The sequence below is a fragment of the Anas platyrhynchos genome, chromosome 7 (genome assembly GCF_047663525.1).
Source record: "Anas platyrhynchos isolate ZD024472 breed Pekin duck chromosome 7, IASCAAS_PekinDuck_T2T, whole genome shotgun sequence".
Lineage (NCBI taxonomy): Eukaryota > Metazoa > Chordata > Aves > Anseriformes > Anatidae > Anas > Anas platyrhynchos.
Window position 1 is genome coordinate 6,809,928 of NC_092593.1, and position 21,296 is coordinate 6,831,223.

Consider the following 21,296-nt stretch of genomic DNA (forward strand, 5'->3'; position numbering starts at 1 on the left):
GGCCAAACACACTCAGATATCTGAAACACTCTGAACAGTTATTTGAAACTTTGTGACAGGAGTGCAACAAAATCTACGAATAATTAAAAGCCTGTTTCCTGTGTTCCCAGCTTACCTTTTTTCACCTCGATGTTCAAATTTGACTCTAACATCATTCTGTAACAAAAAGAATACAAAAACATTACAATATCTGCAGCCAAATCCTGCATGATTGAGTTCAAAGCTTGCTGCTCATCTGCTCAGAAGAAAAAGAGAAGGAAAGTGTAAACAACTGTTGAACTTGAATACAAAAACTATTAGTTTGTTGCTACTGCCTCTAGCAAAGGCCGTGAAATTTCACTCAATAATCCTAGTAAAGTAAATCCTTAAATCCTTAAGTAAATCCTTAAGTAAATTTTTTATAAAGTTCATATTGTTTTTCTGTACTTTCTGATTTACCAAGCTTTTTAACAAGCTACTTCTGCTGAGGTATCAGTAGAAGATTAAAATGTGTAAGAAACACACATACAAAAAAAGATCCTCAAGTACAATGAATGATTCTGTAAGTAAACACATCATTTTAAATCAATATATTTTAATATTGTAACACTTTTGTAATTTGAAGTTCAGCATGAAACTGATTACCAAACAGTCCTCTATTGTGAACAGGCACTGGATTGATTGCTATAAGAAATAAAAAAAATAATTAAATCTAATGTTTTTATAGTTCTAATGTTTTTTATGACCTGGTTACTGACAATCTTCTATGCCCTGCAATCCATGGGAATAATAAAAAACACCTTGCTGCACTGGGACAGAATACAACTGTTCTTTCAAACTTTGATTGTGAAATTGGTGAACATACAAGGAAGCTTTTTCCCCCCCCCCCCTCTGTTTAAGGGACACTTTGTTTCATAAGTATTACCATTTAAAATCGCATTAAGTTAGGATTCCTATAGTTTTCTAATACCTGCAGTCGAAGAAGTAAAATTCTTTTGCAAATTAAAAAATTTAAAAGTCAAATTATATTAGCAACTATTACAGCGAAAGATGACATTCAACTAGAGATTATGTCCAAAAAAACAAAACTTTCAATCTTCCAGAAGATTGATATACGCAGAAGACTCACAGATTTAAACAGAACAAAGATACATTTCTGCCTTACCACTAACATGCTTAAACTCAGAAATGGCTCAATTATTTTTTTTATTTCTAAAGATTATATTCAAATCATTCAAGATCATATCTGTACATTACTTCAATGCCTGAAGTCACAACTCAGAAGTGACTCACACGATACTAGCAAAAAAAAAACTGTGTTATATACTAAACTTACAGAATGAGAAGGATATAACATAGCAAATTTTTAGATAGTTTAAGAGTCAAATATACTTAAATACTTGGATCTTTAACGGATTAAAACAAGACTGTACAAGCTAATGGTCCTTGTGATATTGGATTGCCAATTAAGGGTCCAATCACATACAGTTAATCCAATAGGCCTATTACAACAATTTGGGTAAATATCCATATCCTCTCTTCTCCTAATCTCTCCATACAGTGATTCTATTCCAGCTGTGTTGGGCATCTGCAGAAAAAATTAAAGGTGTAAATAACTCACATCTTCAGCATATGAACAAACTAACAAAAAAAATCAGGCCAAAGATGGAGTAAAGGAGCTTAAGTATGGTTTGTGCTACTGTGCTGATATCTGCGCAGTTGACACATGTGCAATCCAATATAGGTATGAAATTCATTCTAAAGAAGCATTTTAAATAGAAGATGCACAGCTTGACATTTTAAAATACTCTAAATAAATGTTGTCAATCTTTATACACTGTCAAAACATCTCTGTGATCTTCAGTTTACCAGGATCAGAGTCACGTAATCATACACTATGATCTGGTCTGAAATCCTACTGCTTCATTTTGCTGCTAATTTAAGAACATGAACAAAGGAAATGGCAGCACACGCGAGAAACTAATAGCTCATTCTGGTATGTTCACTGGCCTGGCAAGAAGAATAATTACAGAAGTCGCAGCAGGCCCTCCAGTTTTCATTACGTTAGTAAGGATATTAAAAATTACCTGTTTTTTAGGTGAAGATGACTTTGGTTTTCCTGTTTCTTGCTGAGGCAATACAGGACGACTGGCCTTATGAAGCACAGCCAAATCCTGCATGATTGAGTTCAAAGCTTGCTGCTCATCTGCTCAGAAGAAAAAGAGAAGGAAAGTGTAAACGACTGTTAAACTTGAAGTACATTACTGTCTTATTTCCCAGTTAGGCAAGCATCATTCTAAAACCTAAAAGTCATCTGCAACACGTAATTGCCAAATTTAAAAACATTACTGCCACGCTGCAATCAAATATTTTTATCTTATTATTAGCAGTGCTTAAGGAAATAAACAGCTTAATCATTAGCTATACTTAAGTGGCAGGTTTAAGAAGTAGGGTCATGCACTCAGGAAGCATCATATCACCAATGCCTCAACACCTCCATTGTCTGAACATCTGCTGATGGCCCCATAGGGTAATTTTTTCCACTTTTTGCAGGTCTGCAAGGATAGTGTTTTGGGGGCTTACAGAAGCACAGCAAAGACCAAGATCTTATCACAAAAACCTACAGTTATGCATGAAGAAATCTGCCTAGCAACATGGTAACAAAGTTTAAAAATTGAACACAAGTCACACTTCATTAGTCTTGCAGTGATATTTTGAAGGGCAAATACAAGAAACAATAGTAGGTGAGAAACATCTTCAAAAAAAAATTAATACCTGCAGTTATTCTTTTGCAAGCCAGTCTTTTTTCTCTTTTCACCTCTGACTGAACACTGACATCACAGAGCTTCTCTCAATTTTTTTTTTCAGTTCCTTCTTAAGAAATTTGAATTCAAAGGTAGCAGAGGACTACCACTGCAGTCCAGGGAAGTTTCATAGAGTACACAACTTCTGTCTTGCTTTCTCCCGCCTTTTCCCCACATACATATACACCCCCATGTTTCTGGGCATTTTTTTCACCACTTTCAAAATTAATTTAGCCACGTGACCTGTAAATGTTAAAATTTCATCACTCTTGGAATTTCACACTTTAAAGGCATGAGGAAGACTCTTTTTAGGCTGTTCAGTCCAAATGATCACATCAACTGCTTAATAACAGTAGTATCAGAGTCCCTCTGCAATGGACAGCATTGATCAAGTTATCAGTCCTATGTCAGGCCCATGACAAATTATCAAAGTTCATATTTAAATGGTTCCAGTGGTTCTGTGTAAGCACGTAAAGCTTCAAGTAAGATAATGTTACCCTTGACAATGTGTCTTATGAAAAACAATTTATTAGAACTTCAAAGTTGAAGAAATTTCAAGACTAATAAATGGTAATTCTGTTCTAGAATTTGAGAATGCCACTCTTTATTTATAGGAGTGCTATTTGCATACCTACCTAATTTACAAAGGGTTAAAAAAAATCAAAAGCATATGAACACGTTCTCTTAAAACAAAGGAGAAAGGAAAACACTGCTTTTCACCTCATTTCACACTTAAGGAATGCCTGGTTTACTATTATTTTGGTCTAAGGACAAATTAATTGAGGCTGAACAAACTTAAGTTCCACCTAAAAACATTGAATAAAAGAGGTCTATACCACCTTAATTTACCAACTGCAAACTTACTCTTAACACTGCTAATTTACACTGATTTTCAAATCTCCAGTCCCATGTACTCCTGGCTGCGTGTAGAGTGGGTCCAATCTAAAGCAAGACAGTCACAACAAGAAACAGAAGCACTGAACCACGGGACAATTTAGGGGAAAGAACACTACGCAGTTTAGATTACTAAATCCTGAGCATCTTCTGCTAGAATCATGATGGCCTGAGGCCACAGAGTAGGATCTATTCTAGAGAAAATTTGCACTGGACTTCTTAAGACAGGAAAGCACTTAGGAACTAAAAGCTTGTCCATGCATCGCTACGAGAAATTTATTTGATGCTATTATTTTGTATTAATTCCTTGGCACAACAACAATACTACACTCAGCACATATCTAGAATACTCGATACCAGAATTCACCTGCAAAAGTGCTACCCATATGCACTCATGCTACTTCACAATTAAAAAGGTTTGCTGAAGAATTACTAGCTAGATGCTGCTATTTGTAAAGAAGGGAATTTTCTCAAACATGGACCTGAGAAGAACTCAGCACTAAAACCAGCCAACATGCATTCCAGGTATCCAGCAGTGATGAGATAATTTATTCACACTCCATTCAAATATAACCAAATTACTTGTCAAATCAGTAAATAAACTTGTCAAATCAAGAAACTGAGGGATTTTGGAGTTCTAACTTAATAGATGCCTAACAAATGAGAAAACTGGTCTGAAAATTAGTAGCTTTGATCACCATTCAAGCTGCCATTATTCATTAACTCTACTAGGATATGCAAATCTATAAAAAAAGCAGGTTTTACTAGAAATATTTCATAGCAGAACTGATGGCATTCTTGCAGCTGACAGTTATTCCTTTCTTAAACTAACACACATTTCATAACTTGCCACAATTCAATTAGTTCACTGTGTTATAGCCAATTCTAATCCTCGATAAGAAAGTATATTTTTAGCGGTGGGTTGGAGGAGGTAAAATTCCCAGCGTTCATAAGGCAGCACATTTCATACAAGGGAAATTAAAGTAGCGTGGCAAAGCATCTAAAGCTCACTGAATATGCAGTGTGATTCAATAGTCACCTCACAAAAAATGTCTAAGAATATCACAAATCTAAATACTACTTTATTCCTAAGCATGAGGTTAGCTCAAGCAGCATTAGAATAAAAGATAGACAAAAGCTTCTGACCCCAATTTTTATTTCTTTTATTTTGAGAACGAGCACCAGTAAGTGATGCCCTCCCCTAGCCATTACCATTCAGAGCACAGTAGGTATCACTCAGTACCCTAATGCCATGAGTCCTAATTTCCCATTGCTGGATGTTCAAGTTAGCACATAGTGAGAGAAAAGTGCTATACTCCAATGGGGAGGAAGAACAAACAAACAAAAAAAACAACCACAGAAATATTTTGAACACTAGCAAAGCAGCTGAGCTTTGCCTTTCATGCAGACATTCCGTTAGGTTACACAGTTAAAGGAGGTTACACAGCTATACATTTCCTAAGAATGTATAAAAAAGCCATTATGTGAATGTATTTGCTCTTAAAAAGAAATGAAAAGTAAGTCAATTTTTATATATGCTTCACACAAAACTTACCCATAATGGCAGAGAGCCTGAAAACCTGAACTTCAGGGAAATGGCTGTCTCGTTAGCATTATTTTTTTTCCTAAAATGAAAACCACAAAATACAAAATTACTGAAGTTGTGAAAGCAATATAAAGCTGTAAAATCTTCACTTTCCATATTTTTTCATAATATTCTACATATGAAACATGCATATAAACGATACATAAACTAAATGTGTATATACAGTACAGAAAAAAAGTATTTCTGGATCTCAAGGTAATTTTGGCTAGGTAGACAGGTCTTTCATTTTGAGTTTTTGGCATCGTGTCTCTTGCATACTCATCTCACAAAAACAGCCTTTTAAAGCATCATTCATTTCACCAGAAAATATAGAAAAATTCACTACGTATGGCAGGACCTGCAAAGGTCGTATTTTTCAGAAAGAAATTTGCACTTGGGAGCCATGTAAAGTTTTCCCCTGCATACTGCCTTTTACCTACATAACAGATGACTCATGCACTACTGCCTGTTGAAATAGCTCTGTAATAACCAAGAAGAGACCAGGCTCTCAAGTACTCCCAGGTCTACAGACAGCCTCAAAGCAGTAGCTGAAAGAGCTTCCAAGCACTATGGAAAGGAACTCCCCCCGATGCTTTGGAAAGCACTAAAGCCTGAAAGAGGATGAGAAGCCCATCTGACCCGGCCTGCCCTCAGTCTCAAGGCAGAAAGCCCAACTTTACTGATAGCATTGACTATTGCCTCCTGATGCCACCACCAGCAGGAAACAGAAAAATTTTAAAAGCAAACAAAAAACTTCTGTTGCTCCACAACAGAGCTGAAAAATTGCAAAGATGCAGAAGAAACAGACTTGTACTTATCTTCAGAGAGCAAAACGGGATGGATTTGCATTTATTAGCTCTGATGACTTAGTATAAGGACAGAATCTTTGGGCCTTGCTCTCACAAGGTACCAGGAGATCTGCTTTGCTTAGTGAATGGGTTTTATTTACACAGCCTGAAACAATACAACTAACTTTTCCCCCATGTCTGATTTTCGTGTCTTTTACATCCCTACAAGTAAAAGCAGCAAAAGAGAATGTGTATTCTACATGTATGATTTCCTTCACTATGGTTTTTGTACCAGTAGTCATCATTGGGGATCTGCCAAATATTTATTCACTAGTTATGAGAGCGTTCATAAAACAATTTTTAATTCTGTATTTGATCCAACTATCTTAAAATAAGAACTAGTGTCATCTTCACGAACACCTGATTTTTATTACTCACCTAATATTTTAAGCATAAAACTGTGGTTTATGACTTTGGTTGAAGTATTTTTGTAATATTTCCTTGCAAGCATTTCAAAGAAATACAGAAGTTCTCTGAGCATTTTAAATCTTCTGCCACACTAAGAAAAAAAAAGAATTGGTTCTACCTCCAAGGAAATATACCTAAGACTTTCTTCCTCAATCTAGCTGTATAAATAACCAAACTTGGAGGCTCAAGGTATTTGAGTTGTAGGGCTTACACACAGCAAGCAAACTGAAAATGAAAAGAGATTTTATGAAACATCTTCGAGTTCCTCCAGCTGTAAGAACTCATTCTTTGCTATTACTCTGAGGCCTCATCTTAGATGCACATAAGCCAGCGAGTGAGCATCCACTTCTTTTCCCATAGGAGAAAAAAAAAAAAAAACAAAAAAACACTAGAAAAACACAAATTTCTATAATAACTTATGAAATTCTCACTTCATTGCTCTTAACCAGAATCCTGTTCCAACATAATGTATAATTAATCACCAACTGAACATATTAACATTTTTGTTAGCAACTGTCACTTCAAAAATAAGCTAATAATATTAAAATCTGAATTAAACAGGTGGCCCAGATCTCAGTCAGGAAAAAGACACCAAATCCTAATCCACGGGTACAGAGCAGCATTAGACAGATGGATAGAAACACACGTGGAGCAGATGAGAGACCAGAACAAAAAGAAAGCAGGAACAGGGAAAACTGGAACTCGGGAAGATCCCAGAGAAGCAAAAACAGCAAAACAAGAGAGCAGATGCAAAGGCAGAATAAGATTTTGTCAAGGTCTTGTAGAAAAACAGCAGCAGCTTGAATTTGAATGTAATTAACGAAAGGATGGCAGAGAGTGAATTTCAAGAAGGTGATGATGTGATAAGAGAGGCAAACAAAGAAGAATATCCTAGCAACAGCATTTTGGATCAGAGGGTGGAGAGATGCCGATTCATATTCATGATTCACTTCCCATCAGCTACCTTCCACAGAGCCAGGAAGTCTTTCAGGCTCTGGGAAAGCTGCTGAAGGAGGAATATAGCCAGGTGATTCTCAGAAATTGTTTGTAGCTTCCTCGTGATAAATGACACAAAGCCTGAGGGCAAGTACCTCGTGTGGATGATAATCCAGCTGCCAAAATATTCTGTGCCAACTGTCCACGTGCATGCACTTTTCCTACAATAACTGGACCAGGTTAAGCCACCTCTCCTGTACAGAGAGATGAAAGCGCACAAACGGTGGCAGATATACTATAGGATCTTTCAACTACTTATTGTTCACATTTGAAAACTTGTAGTCTAAAAAAAAAAGTTTAACCTCACACAGTGGTGGAAGAAAGAAGATGCTCTAAGAGATGACTATTCGGTGCGCTAGGAAGGGCGGTTGAGTTCTGGGGGATATGGAGACATAAAACATGCAGAAATGAAATGGTTTGTGCAGCACCCAACTTCAGAACAGAAGGATGATTTCTGAAGAGGGAAATTTGCTATAGCTACTATGAGAGCCATAACCCAATCCTGTGAGAACAGGAAAGGTAGTACACAAGTAGTCAAGAAAAGTCACTATACTGGAACTCAGCTTTAGAAAAACTCAGTAGTCCTTTTACACGTTGTGATAATCTATATGAAAAGGTATCCACCAGGAAAGTAGAAAGGGGAGAAACCCCCTCCCCCCCCCAAAAAAAGAGTCAATGACATATTAGTAAATTAAGGTTACAAACAAAGGCAAACGAAAAAAGTAGCGAACTCAACAGATCGAGTTTGGAACATCACAAGCAAGCCTAAATAACAGCAACAAATATTCTACTACAGAATCTTTTAAATCTAAAAGATATTAGAGGCAAATGCACAGATAAAAGACTGACCAAAAAAAAGCTACATAGCTGTTGACTTAAGGGACAACCTAGACCATCCTGACAATCTAAGCCAGCAACCCCACAACCAACTCCAAGGCCAAGACAGCATTTGGGACTGACTTAGCTGTCCTCGACTCAGAGAACAGAAAACAGAAACTGTATTGCCTTCTATTTTTCCCTCTCACTGCCTATATTTCCCGAGATACCAGCATTCACCAATTCTATCCCGAGCAGCTAACCTAAAGCCTTCTACCACTGGGACAACCAGTTGACAGAATATCAAGCACAAAACACATCAAATGCTTGTCTGCAGAAAGAGAAGGGTGATTCGACATCTGGTTTATTTCCTGCAAATCTATTTGATTTTGTCTTTCACAATATTTTAGGACTTGTTCTGATTCTACGTAGCTTAGTCAGTGCACTTCTAAACTTTGCCCTGAATTTCCCACTCTCTTGTAGTTAAACAAGCTTATTCAGAACCCCAAGTTATTTTAACCTATTGTACAGAAACAGACCAATTTTCAACATATATAATACCCTGAGCCAACTACCAGTACAGCACAACCAGCTTCCTGAAACAGTAACACTTAACTCAGGCAAAGTTAATGTCTTCCTCACAATAAAATCATACAAGATGGAAAATAATAATAAAAAAAAAAAAAAAAACAACACAAGATACATGTGTTTTACTGAATTTAGGTGGTGAGATTGCAAGTAGTGATACAAAATAGGAAGAAATAGTCAGCGTCCATTTTTGTTCTGGTTTTTAAAAAAAAAGCAAGAGGATGTATCCAAACCACAGCACAGTGTTACTGGAATAGAAATTTCACCATCTACAGCAACTAAGGGACATGAAGCACTATTTGTAGTATATTTCAGATAAAACACTTTAAATTAAAGATTCAGGCACTTACAAGAGTCTAAGCAAGACCCTTTACAAAATTACTGGATCAGCATTCTGGAGCACCCCTGCAAATATTTGGAAGTATCTGGAAAATTGTAAATGACATATAAATAACCGACAATAGACAAGGAAAAGGCCAAAGAGTTGTAGATATTTAGCTCCACATCAATTCAGAGTAAAATAATGTAATAATTAGCTCGGCATCTATGCTGAATAAAAAGTAATAATGCAGTAAATGCTTTGATTTCAAGGATTGTTATTACTGCCAACCAAAATACAGCTTCTTGAAATGATTATAGATTAGTTAACAGAACTAACTACAGCAATTAGCCCACTTAGGTTTTTCCAAAAACATTTGGCTAAACATCGCACGATGTTTGAATTATTTGCTTAGAAGTCCAAATTAACTAACAGGAAACTCAGCTGATGGATTACAATAAAATATTTTGAGATACATTTTTCCACATAGCAGAAAACATCATTAAGTGTTGATTCCCAGCGCAACCCCCTGCAGCCTGGCAATGCTCAGGTGGCCACAAACATTGGGATACGCAAGTTGTGGCCTAGGAAAATGATCTGAATCAAATGTTTAAAAACAGTCAGCCGAACAAAATGTATTTAAATACAGTTAAATGTTATATTTATATATATATATAAAATAATCTGCTGTTTTTTCATTCAGTATTAGTATTTGTTGTGTTTAAAATAACATTATTCAATAATGTTTTTGCATCAAATACACTCTGACAAAGATGATCATTGAGGAAATCAGAAACAAAGCTGCAGCTGCAAGAAAGGACAGTCCACAAGAGAATTCAGAAGAATTATTAAATTATGCTGCATAATTATCTAACACAAGAGTAACACGAAGTTAAAGAGGGATAATGCAATCCTTGCTTGTATAAAAATGCAATGCATGCAGAAGCCATCTTGCTTCTGTATGCAACCTACAGATTCAGCGTTCAGTGTGGAGTATCAGGAAAACTGCAGCCAGCAAGCGTGGGATGGCTGAAGCATCAGTACCTCTGTAGCCATTACAGATGTATCAGGTATCTCTGCAGCATGCAGACTTGCAATTTCTCTGACAGAAGACTTTGGCAAGCCAAAGGAGAAGTTAATTTATGTCAAATTTAGCACACACGACAACACAGACTAAGTTCATCTGTATAGCTATAAGCAGGATTTGGCATTTATTTCCTGAAGAGAATGGTTACCAGCTCTACTCTTCTGGAGTTCAATTTTCAAAAAGAGGGAAAACCAGACTGGCATAAAATACTGCTTCTAATTACAGATGGTGCCCTCCCAGTTGCAGTGCTGTCAGTTTTAGCACCCTAAATGCAGCTCATCTCTCAAAGTACTTGGAGAAGCAGACTTCAGAAGGAGCTGAAAGATCCAACAAACCCAGTGACAGAAGTACAACCACCACTTCCTCGCCCGATTAAATGCCTGGTGCCTGCAGCTCTATAGGCTGCAATTTGACACATTCTTATAACATTTATCAGCTTCATGAACAATGACACTGGCTTAAAAAGTTTTAAAAGCTCAAGAAGGCTTTGAGAATGCAAGGACACAGTTCTTAATGACTGTTCTCATAAAAATGCAAAGTAGTAGATAATTTAGCTGAAGATGAGTTTATAGAAAAAATATGCTTTTGAGATCAATATCTCAACACTTACAGCAAGATTCACAAAGAGTAACTGTAGTCTAGGAAAGCTCATCTCCCCGCAGTTCCTTTACAGTTGATAGGGGGAGATAAGAATATTTAGAGAATTTCAAGGCACTCAGATGCAAGTTTCCCTGCTTTGAATGAACCTCTTCTTTCCAATCAAGAGCCTCTATTGGATACCCCTTCATAAATCCACTCCACTTAAAGTACACAAAAAAGATAAGGCTGTAATTGGCCTCGAACAGAAAAGCACCTACTTTCCTCAACAAGATCTCTTTCTTTGCCTAATTCAAGATTTACGGAACTTCTCCAGTTCCTGTGTCTGCTCCTGCAGGTACTCAGTAGCAGCCCAAGCACTTTCTTTGACAGCTAATTTCTCGCTCTAACTGCAGAATGACTGTGCTGATACATCAAGTAAACCTGCTTCGAGTGTTATGATGCTTTCTTAACATTTTTTTCTTTAAATTGCAAACAGCTATTAAAATGCATGTTTGTTTTCTAATATAGAGGGTCACAACAGCTGAAACTTGTGGACAGGTACCACAGTGACACCATGCAAAATATTTCAGTGTTGCCAGTTCTGCAGCAGAACACACCAGCTGGAATTAATTGACTCTGCTCATGCTCCTATTCATCGCTTGGCTCTACTTTATCTGAGACTAGATTTTCTCACAGAAGTATGATAAGGAGGAATAGCCCCGTGAACTGCATCACTGCCACCAAATCACTCCAGCACCTGGAAATCTATCACCACCGCGGTGATAAAGAGTCTCAGAGCATCACAACGTGAAGAATACATTTCTCACCACTAATGAAGCTGGATGTCACACATACTGATTAATGCTATTCATGCCATAAAAAGGTTTAAGCCCTAACCAGTATATTAAGATAACACAACGACCACAAAGTTGCAGAGTAAAATACTTCTGAGATGTAACTTTTTCATAATTAACTGTGTAAAATTAATGGAATTGCCCCATAAAAAGCTTCTCAAATAAAATAGTTTTAACCCTTACAATCCCACGTGTTAAGTATTACAATGAGTGTTATAATTGGATTTAGGCACTTCTGTTCCCTCTCTGAAAACTGTCAGTGGTGCTCTTGGCACCAATGGCACCAACATTAGGCTTAGTTCAATCTTTGAACTGGCAAGTCAAAATATTTGCCAACAAGGGCTAAGGATATTACAATCATAAACGTTACCAGCTGCAATTGTAACTGCATGGCCCCTACCCAAGATCTGACAGCAGGCTAAACTTTTTTTTTTTTTTTTTTAGCATCACAGAGAAATCACAGCAAATACCCTAAAAGAGCACAGGGCATCTCTCTTCCTTATGACAGAATTCAGGACTGCCAGATAAGCCAAAGGGCACAGTAACACTGACACTGTAAGCTTGCACCCCAGGTACACTTACCAGCACTACTGGTACTAGCTGTTCCTGCAATCTCCACATCTCTAAGATCAGAAGACTCTGCTACAACCAGTATTAAATAAATGAAGTTGAAGAGTACTCATTAAGTAGAGAAGTAAGCCAATCAAACAGCAGTTTGAATCTATGAACATTATTCTTCAAGCAAAAATAAAGCACCCAAGAATAAAAAGCTGGCTTCCAGCAGAACCAGTATTGTAAACAACTGAAGCATGTCAATTAACGTGACAGCAGCTACCTACAGCTCATCAGTCAGACTTCACTTGTGAGAGCACGCAGAAAAACACATCCTGAAACTCCAGTAACCAGTTCCATCCTTGTCGGATCACCTGCTAATTCTGTAACCCTGATGGGCTGAAAGACAACTACCTGGGGAAATAAACTGGGGAAACAAACTCGCTCTCAATTTCTAAAGCTAGTTGTAGTTTCTATTTTTAGGTGCCAAAAAGGAGAAGCTTTAGTTTTCTACAATATAATCATCGCTTTGACAGCACCTTCCATTCAAACAGCACTCACTGATTCCAGCTGTGAGATTTAACCATGATGCAAATCACACCACTATCATTGCAAACCCAGTACCAAGAAAACCAACCGCAGGCTCAGCCGGCCCTTCCTTCCCTTATTGCTATCCCTAATAACGGGAACACAAAAATGCAAGAGAATCCCTTAACACACTGACATGGAATATTTGAGTGAGGTGAAACATTCCTGAGCCAAACGCATTTCCACCACAGCACAGAAAGAACACTGATGAACCCATCTCCTATTCGAGATTAAAAAATTCAACAAAAACAACAAACAGAAGGAGTAAAGCTATCAAGGGAGCCACATTTGTCCTTCACATGGTCTGAACTTTTGGGTAGACCTGTGCGGTGTCAAGAGTTGGACTTGATGATCCTTAAGGGTCCCTTCCAACTCAGGATATTCTATGATTCTATGATTCTCTCAAGCTTGGAGCTGTAGCAACATGGGGCCCAATAATACCACTGGAAAGATGGACAAGTCTATACTTAACATACATCCATTAATGGAAATGGAGAGAGGCATTTCTAACACATGTATACATACACAAAATTCACAGACTTTTTTTAGAACACACGCATAATAGGACTGTGCATCATTTTTGTAGTCTGCCTTGTCTAACTGAGCAGCTCTAAGCAGACAAACTTTGAGGTTTTTATCCATATGCAGCAGGCACTGCTTTTAAACTGGATGCCCCACAAAAGCCAACATGTTAAAGCATTGCTAAGCTGTCAAGAGCAGAAGCCCTTCCTCGTTTCGAACTTGGGGAGCAATATTTAGCTTCCTGTAAACCAGAAAACTGATATTCAGCGTAATTTCTCATACATTTGAACCAAAATGAAACATGGCAAACCTAACTTTGAACACTCAGAAAGCAAATACAAAGGCACGAGGACAACATAGCCACGTGACATTTCCTGCCTGCACCTCCCACAACTCGCTGCTTCGCAGTGGGTACCAAATCTTCAGTGACATCCATGATGCTACATGGATTACACCTGTTCCTCAGCCGATAAAAATGTAGCTCATAAAGACAGTTAATAAGGTAACTTAAATACAGACTTGAAAGTTGGGAGATTTTACCAGGGAAAGGTTTAATGTATACATGCCCATAGATAATCACAATTTCAAGTCTACAGGTGCACTAAGTTTGCATTTCTGTCGAAGGAGCACTGCTACTTTCCAGCTGAGATCCTGTGCCACGCAGGAGATCCAGAGCAAACAGGTGAGCCAGCCAAAAAGATTTATTTCACATTCTTTAACTTACTGCCAGCTCACCTGACTGATCTCACACATCAACAGCAGTAACTCCGGCACAAAGACAGGAGCAACAATCCCTGCTTGAAGCACCCCTTTTGGCAGCCATTGCACAGCTCTGGGCTTTAAAAGATCTTTTAGAGGATGGCACGTGTGATGCAGGGATTCCAGGAAATGACTAACACCTCAGCCTCCCTGGCACACAATGAACTCGGATGAATGGGCATATGGAGAAGTAGGGTGCGGATGAGCAGGTGTGACAAGAGGATTTCCTCACTTTCTAATCTGTTGGTGCACCCTGGATGTGGGTAATAGAAAATCTGAATATATTCCCTAAGAAAGGCTACTTGGACTTCTAACGACGGAAAAAAAATCTCAAAAGGCATTTTGCAGTCACAGTGTAATAAAGAGGAAAGACCACAGCGTGAATAAATCAGTTAAAGTACAAAAAAACTAGGAGAGGCAAAATTTGTGCTTCACAATGGAACAAGGGTACCAGCAGGGTCCCCCGAGAGGCTGAGCTGCTGAAGGCATCCTGAATTAGCTGAAAAATGAGAGCAAGGTGAAAAGCCTGCCAGCAGCACTGTGCCTGCTGGCAGTGCCCCGTGAAGTACCAGAGGTGGTCCTTGTCACATCAAGCAGCTCATGGCCAGTGCAGGTGAATGGAAATGTGCATGTGTAAGCGTGTGTACTGGGGGAGAACCAGTTGAATTTACACAGAACAAAACAACCAACGGGCTCGGCAGCAAACTCCACCTGCACTCAGAAATAGAAATCATTAGGAATGAAAATGAAAGAAATGAGTACAAAGCAGATCAGTGTCTGTCCATCCTGAATGTCACACTAGCAGCTCTGGGGCATTCAGCTTCTCAAAAGGACAAAGCAAAATAGAGCAGGTTCAGAGAAGAGCAAAAAGCATGACCAAAGGCACAGAATGGGTTCTGCAGCAGGGTACAGAGAGGCAAGTTAGGACTCTTCAGTTTCAGAGAGACTCAGGTGAGAGGAGGAAGTGATAAATATCTCCAAAATCACCCGAGGAACAGAAACTGATCATTATATTAGAGATCACAGAATCACAGAACTGTAGGGGTTGGAAGGGACATCAAAAGATCATCGGGTCCAACCCCCCTGCCAAAGCAGGTTCCTCAGAGCAGATGGCTTGTTCACTCTCTTCCACAACAAATGCAGCACCAAAGGACAATAGCACAAACCAAACTGAAAACAAAAAGAAGGTGGATTTTAACATAACGAGTAGCGGAGTACCCACTGAACTTCTTACCCATTGGTATTTGGGTGCTAGAAATTTGGATGCATGCAGAAAAAGGACCGGCTGCATGAAAAAACAAAGAAGCCTAGATTTAGAACAGCCCTTCACTGAAAATACTAGGGATTGAATGGATCCTCAAGCTAAACCTGATATACGCTTGCCATGTTCTTACTCTTCCCTAAGCATCTGTTCATGCTTACTGCTGGAGGAAGAATACCGGAGGATCTTTTTTCCGATTTAATTACGGATTAAGATTTTACCACAGACTTGTCAGTCACTATGCCAGTGACATATAAATTCTCCTTTGAAAATCTCATTTGGTATTCATGATAGTGTTAACATCACAAACACAGAGCCTTCAATAAAGAAACTTACTGCAGCAGCTTCAGAAGTCACTCGCTACACTACCTGCCCCAACGTACTGCACTTACTGCACCAGCAGCAGAAGCTGTTTTCAAACTACTACTTTATGCCCATTCTGTTACCATTTAAACCATCCTGGAAAAAACAGAGTAGTGCTTCAGGGTTTTGCCATTCCAATTATTTGGGCTTTGTTTGTTTTGTTGTTTTAAATCAAAAGCTTCAGGCTGGAGCTACAATAATCATGGCACTTCTAAAAGCGCACGTAGTCAGCATGGCAAACCAGCAGCTAAATATAGGTGGAGCTTTACCGAGCATTTTTCAGCAGTTAGATGGTATTTGCCAAAAATATTCATGGTGACAGTCCTCACATTCTGCAATAGAACACCTTCTGTTCTAAAGATTTTCTTTAGGGGTTTAATTACTGCTTATCAGCGTTCTACCTCTCACTTTTTTTTTTTTTTAAATCCAAACAAGGGACTTACACAGATGTTTCAATTTTCAAATCTTTGTTTAAAGGTGACACTACAGTTCCCATTGTGACAGTTTTGGCAATGTGGCATTCAAAGTTGTTGGCATGTACAGGACTCTCTTGTGTGAACTACTTTAAAATCCTTCTGAGATCAGGTAAGAGTCAATCACCACTGACTACTGGAACATGCCTTCCTGCAATAAACCAAAGGCCTTCTCTAATGATGACGACTGGTGGCTATTTCATTCTTTTTTCAGAAGTAGCACTGCTAAAAGAATCCTGCAGTTTGTCCCGCCTATGATCTACTCTGAAAAGTTATGGATAAAATTATTTACATAACAAGTGGGATAAACTGGAGTAAAGCCAGGAAGCATGTTGAACACAGCTGTTTGCTAGCTGACTCTGCAAGTCTTCCAGAAAAGCCCACCTACGTTTCTTCTGCTTTGTCACTGGACTGTGAGAGGGCAACAACATCTCCAAGAAGAAGGAGGCTTGCTCAGGTATGGCTGCACTGACACAAGTCATCTCACCAACAGGACCACTTCAATGTCATAACATATGAAAACAGACTGGTTAAGACACATTTTTGCCAATGGAAGCTACTTCAAACCCCAGAAGAACATTCTCAGTCAGGTTTCCCATTGCAGACAAGACGTACACTCAAAAAACACAGGGACTGTGTGTGGTGGGAAATAGAGGAGGAAGAGCAGAAACTGCCCCCTTTCCTGCAGAACTGATCCCTGCTTCTGGGGAGTCTGGTAATAGTTCATAACAGAAAGCTAACCTGAAATACAGATTAAATTAAACACACCAAAAGGTTCTACTCTTTTTGTTCAAGGTACCCAATTCAACAAATACTAACACAAGCTCCTGTGTTAAAAAACACTGGAGCCAAGACCCTGATGTTGTTGAGGAAAAAAAAATACAAGAAAAAAAAAGCAACAAAATTATATGGGCGCACGCACACAGGAATTACATTTTAATAGGGCTGCCATATGTTACTCTGTGAATTACAGCAGAAGTAAGTTAATTATTCTGTTGTGGTCAGACTTTGGCTGGGGAACTGAACAATCTGCAGACAAATCAGACAGAGTCCAGCGGGAGTTGATGACAACAAAAACACAACAAAACCTGAGAAAACATGGCCTGTGAAGCAAAGGCCTCTTTGCATAGTTTAGTAAAGAGAAGTCAGAAGTAAGAGACAGAGGAACAGTCTTCACGTCTACACATGGCTGGGACAAACAGTACAGAAATCATTATCCGGCATGAGTAATAATAGTGAGACAAGAACTAACTGGCTTAACGAGTGTCAAGACAGATACCCAAGTTAAATATTAAGAAAACCCTCCGAACTATAACAACAGCTATGCACTAGCTATAAACAGACCAGCAAAGGTGTGGTGTTCCCCTCATTGAAGCTTTTTAAGAACAGATTAGACAAGCGTATGCCAGATACAACTTCAATGTATTTGCTTCTGCCTCAGAGCAGGGAGCAACCCCATGAAATCCCTTCCTTTCTTACACATCTGTCCTGTTATTATTGAAATGCAAACCATTTATCAGCGTTATTGTACCTGAGCTTCAGAATTACAGTCTCTGCAATTTCAGCATCTGAAGCATTTGAATTCTGTAACTGCAAGCACTGCTGTTTTGAACCGTTACTATGCTTAGCAGAAAATATTCCGGGAACACAGAAGCAGCATCTTTTACTACGGCAGGTGAGCCGCATAAGCAGACAAATAAATGACTGAATGGACATACAGAAAGAGAAGTGAGTGAGGAAAGACCAGGAAGTGAGGGAGGTGAGGAAACGGGCTGAAAACAAAGCTACAGCAAAGAAAAAGCTTCAGCCTAAAGAAATGATTTTGCTCTCAAATGAAAAAATAAGTTACAGATGGCCAAGATAACTTCAAAAATACATAATCATATGAGACATGGAAGTAAATACAAGTGAGAGACTTTGCCAATGGACAGGAAAAAGTCAGAGCTCCACCAGCCTGCCTCCATTAGCAATTCTTGACTGGCAGTTCTTAAAGCACACTGCAGACAACCCTGCTTGGGCCTTGCTCAAGGAAGACCAACTTCAAATGACCTCATTAAGCTGGGCTCCAAGCTATGCCGTACGTGCATTTGTGGGTCAAGTGTCTCTGGAGCAGTGGCTCCCACTGATGGGAAGCCGGTGTGCTATTCTAACACAGAACACCTCTCCTCTCCTCGCTGGTACCAGAACTGCTGCAGCTGCTCCGAAAATACAGTTAAGGTGAATACAATTCAAACATCCCAGAAAAAATCTGCAAACATATACGTTCAGAGTAAGAAATGAGGCTAACACACATCCACATGCTACATCTGTCTGTATTCATGAATTACTAAATCAAAATCTCACGCTGAGATCCAGAAGTAAGAATCACAGCTAACACACACTGCAAGCTGAATGCTGTTCCCAGAACCCAATTACATGTTTACAATGTTATTTTGCAACACAAGTGCAACTATAACATGCGTGACCTATTTTGACCTATTCCTAAACACTACAAAATACCAGAACATTGAAATAGCAAATGGAGTATTTGCAGTTGTGGAAAAAAAAAATAAAATGCATTTTTCTTCGTTCCCAAGGAGAAATTAGTGGGGTTAACAGAATGTCACCAAGATATTTTTAATGCAATACTGTGTCAGCTCTACTTCTGAATCTCAAAAGCTTAACTTTCAGGACAGCAAACTTAATTGTTTACATGTTAAATAATAAAAACATTGTTATTAACTTGCTACCCTACCGAGGTTCATCACATGTATGAAACAAAGTTCTTCAAAAATAACAAAATGTAATTAATTACATTGGTCACATTTTTATTCTTCATTCATTTTTCTCCAAACCCTCATCTGTACCTAGGACAATGATAAGAGCAAAAATCTAAAAAGAAATTATTAAAAACAGAACAAAAAAAACGTTCTTAACTCTACACCAAACACATACACCTTCACAGATCAGAACACCTTTGAGTGTGTGTTTGGAGACAGTGGGGGAAATCACCCTGTGATCCTTCTGATGTAGCAGTTTATAAGGAAACATTATTGTCACTCTAGAGACTGCTCAGAAGCCAGTAAAAAACATGTAGCGAAAATTATTGATATTTGTTGAACATGATAAACATGATATTTGCTACTTTTGACTTAGTTTGCTAATATAAAAATTGAGCCTGCAGTAAAGATAATACAGATGAAAGACAAAGGCTGAAATCCAGGTTGCTAATATACAAAGCTTTTTTTTTTTTTTTTATTAAGTGCTCTATAAATACTCAGTAGTGACTTTTTTTTTAAAACCCGAATTGTAGCTAAATGTTAACACTGGACTTTAGGAAACTGTAAGAAAAAAAAAAAAACAACAACAACACAAAGTCAAAACATCATCTGTGAATTAAATCTAGAGCATGACTAATTTTCTTGCTTTCTCCAGAATAAAACTGTATCTTTATGGTTGTAATAAACCCAAAGCCTTCCCCATCTAGCCTCAGGCAGCTGTAATTTCTACGAGTCTGTGCACTGACCAGCTTTCCCAGGAACCACAGCACAGAACCACCGATGGATCTGTGACCACATTTGAAAGGTGGTTTTTGCTATGAAGTATCTAGAGTTTAATCAGCACAAAGCAAATAAATAAATGTTATGTAAGATCTTCCCTACCACGATACTAAACATTATACAACAAAACAGCACTCTTGTTACACTACGCTAAAAAATAATTAAAAAATCTACCTGTCACAGATATCTGCCTATTCACACACCCTAGGACAGCTCTCAGGATTCCCAGACACCAAGGCTGCCTTAGAAAAAGTTTCCTCTGACAGCTTACAAATCCCAGCAAGCCAAGACAAGCAGTTTGGAAACATCTGTTTTCTTCACCATAGCCTTCCCTTAACGTCAGGTAAACCGCTGACAGTTCATCAAGGCTGCCTGCCTGCTCATCAAGATGAGCCGTGCACAGATTTTTCTCCAGCAATGAGTCAGTTTGACAAATAATACTTTGCTATTCTCGTTTATCAAATGCAGCGAAACCTTGAAAAACATCAAGCTAATTGCATACAGCCTCGTTATCTGAATCAATAACCACGCTCGGTGGTGGCAATCGCGAATGAACACAAAGTGTGAAGAAAACCAGAATTATAATAAGTTGTCACCTTTGAATATTTTTGGAGGAGATATTAAGAAAGCCACTGTAGGCATGAAAGGAAGAATCCTCGTGCAGTATTGCTGCTATTCTCCAAAGACAAGGAAGGGTTTAGCCATAAGATAAGAGAAAAATAAACGCAAGGGGATTCTTCTAAGGTCTTGCAACACCACATAAACACCACTGCCCACTGCCTTAAAGCCAGCCGTGAGGGGATGCCAGCTGGAAGCACACTTCCTCGGGCATTCTGCTAATAAGCGCTACGCCACGGGCCAGCCTGGCGATGCCCACTCCTCGCCACAGCCCCGGCAGCACGTTTCCAGGGCCTCCTGGCCCCACCGCAGCGCTCTGCATTGTTTAACGGAGGCCAAACCCGTCACAAGCCAGCCCCGCAGTTACTGCGGGGAGCCAAGCAGGTGCTGCTGCCACCCCCTCCCCATCCCCATCCCACCCCCACCCCCTCAGAGGGCCCTGAGCCACCGCACAGCCCTGAGCCCAACCCCGCACCCTCAGCAGAACCCCCCCCCCCCCAACCCGGCGACCTCAGCGCGCCCAAAAAACCCAAAAAGGGGAAAAAAAAACAAACAAAAAACCACCCCCACATCCACCTCACACCCCCACACACACATTTAACCCCCCCAACCCCCCCCTCAGCGCCACCGGGGCCGCCTCAGCGCTTTCCCAACCCCCCCCACCCACCTCCTTTCCCCGGCCGGGCCCAACCTGTGTGGCGGCGGAGCCCCCCCCGAGAGAGGGCGGCCCTGAGGGGAGCCCTGCCGGGAGCCCGCCCCCCCCCGGGGCCGCGGCGGAGGGGGGGGGGGAGAGAAGCGGCCCCGGGGCCTGCCCGAGCGGGGCGGGAGGCGGCGAAGAGCGATGAGGGGAAGGAAGGGGGGGGG

At 39.5% G+C, this 21,296-nt stretch overlaps 1 protein-coding gene across 38 annotated transcripts in view; it reads right to left on the reverse strand.

Moving 5' to 3' along the window:
- Positions 1-21,296, reverse strand: part of MAP3K2 (mitogen-activated protein kinase kinase kinase 2) — a 61,528-nt gene extending 40,232 nt beyond the window's left edge. For 36 of the 38 annotated variants that reach the window (XM_072040554.1, XM_072040552.1, XM_072040548.1 and 33 more), the window contains exons 1-4: positions 21,100-21,296; positions 5,233-5,302; positions 2,067-2,185; positions 116-156 (exon numbers count right to left, since the gene is read on the reverse strand). In XM_072040554.1, the coding sequence (XP_071896655.1) occupies positions 116-156; positions 2,067-2,185; positions 5,233-5,236 (164 nt within the window). In that variant the 5' untranslated portion in view covers positions 5,237-5,302; positions 21,100-21,296. Of the gene's footprint in view, positions 1-115; positions 157-2,066; positions 2,186-5,232; positions 5,303-20,410; positions 20,803-21,099 lie in introns of those variants that run through there. The other 2 variants (XM_072040519.1, XM_072040522.1) reach the window with 2 other exon arrangements.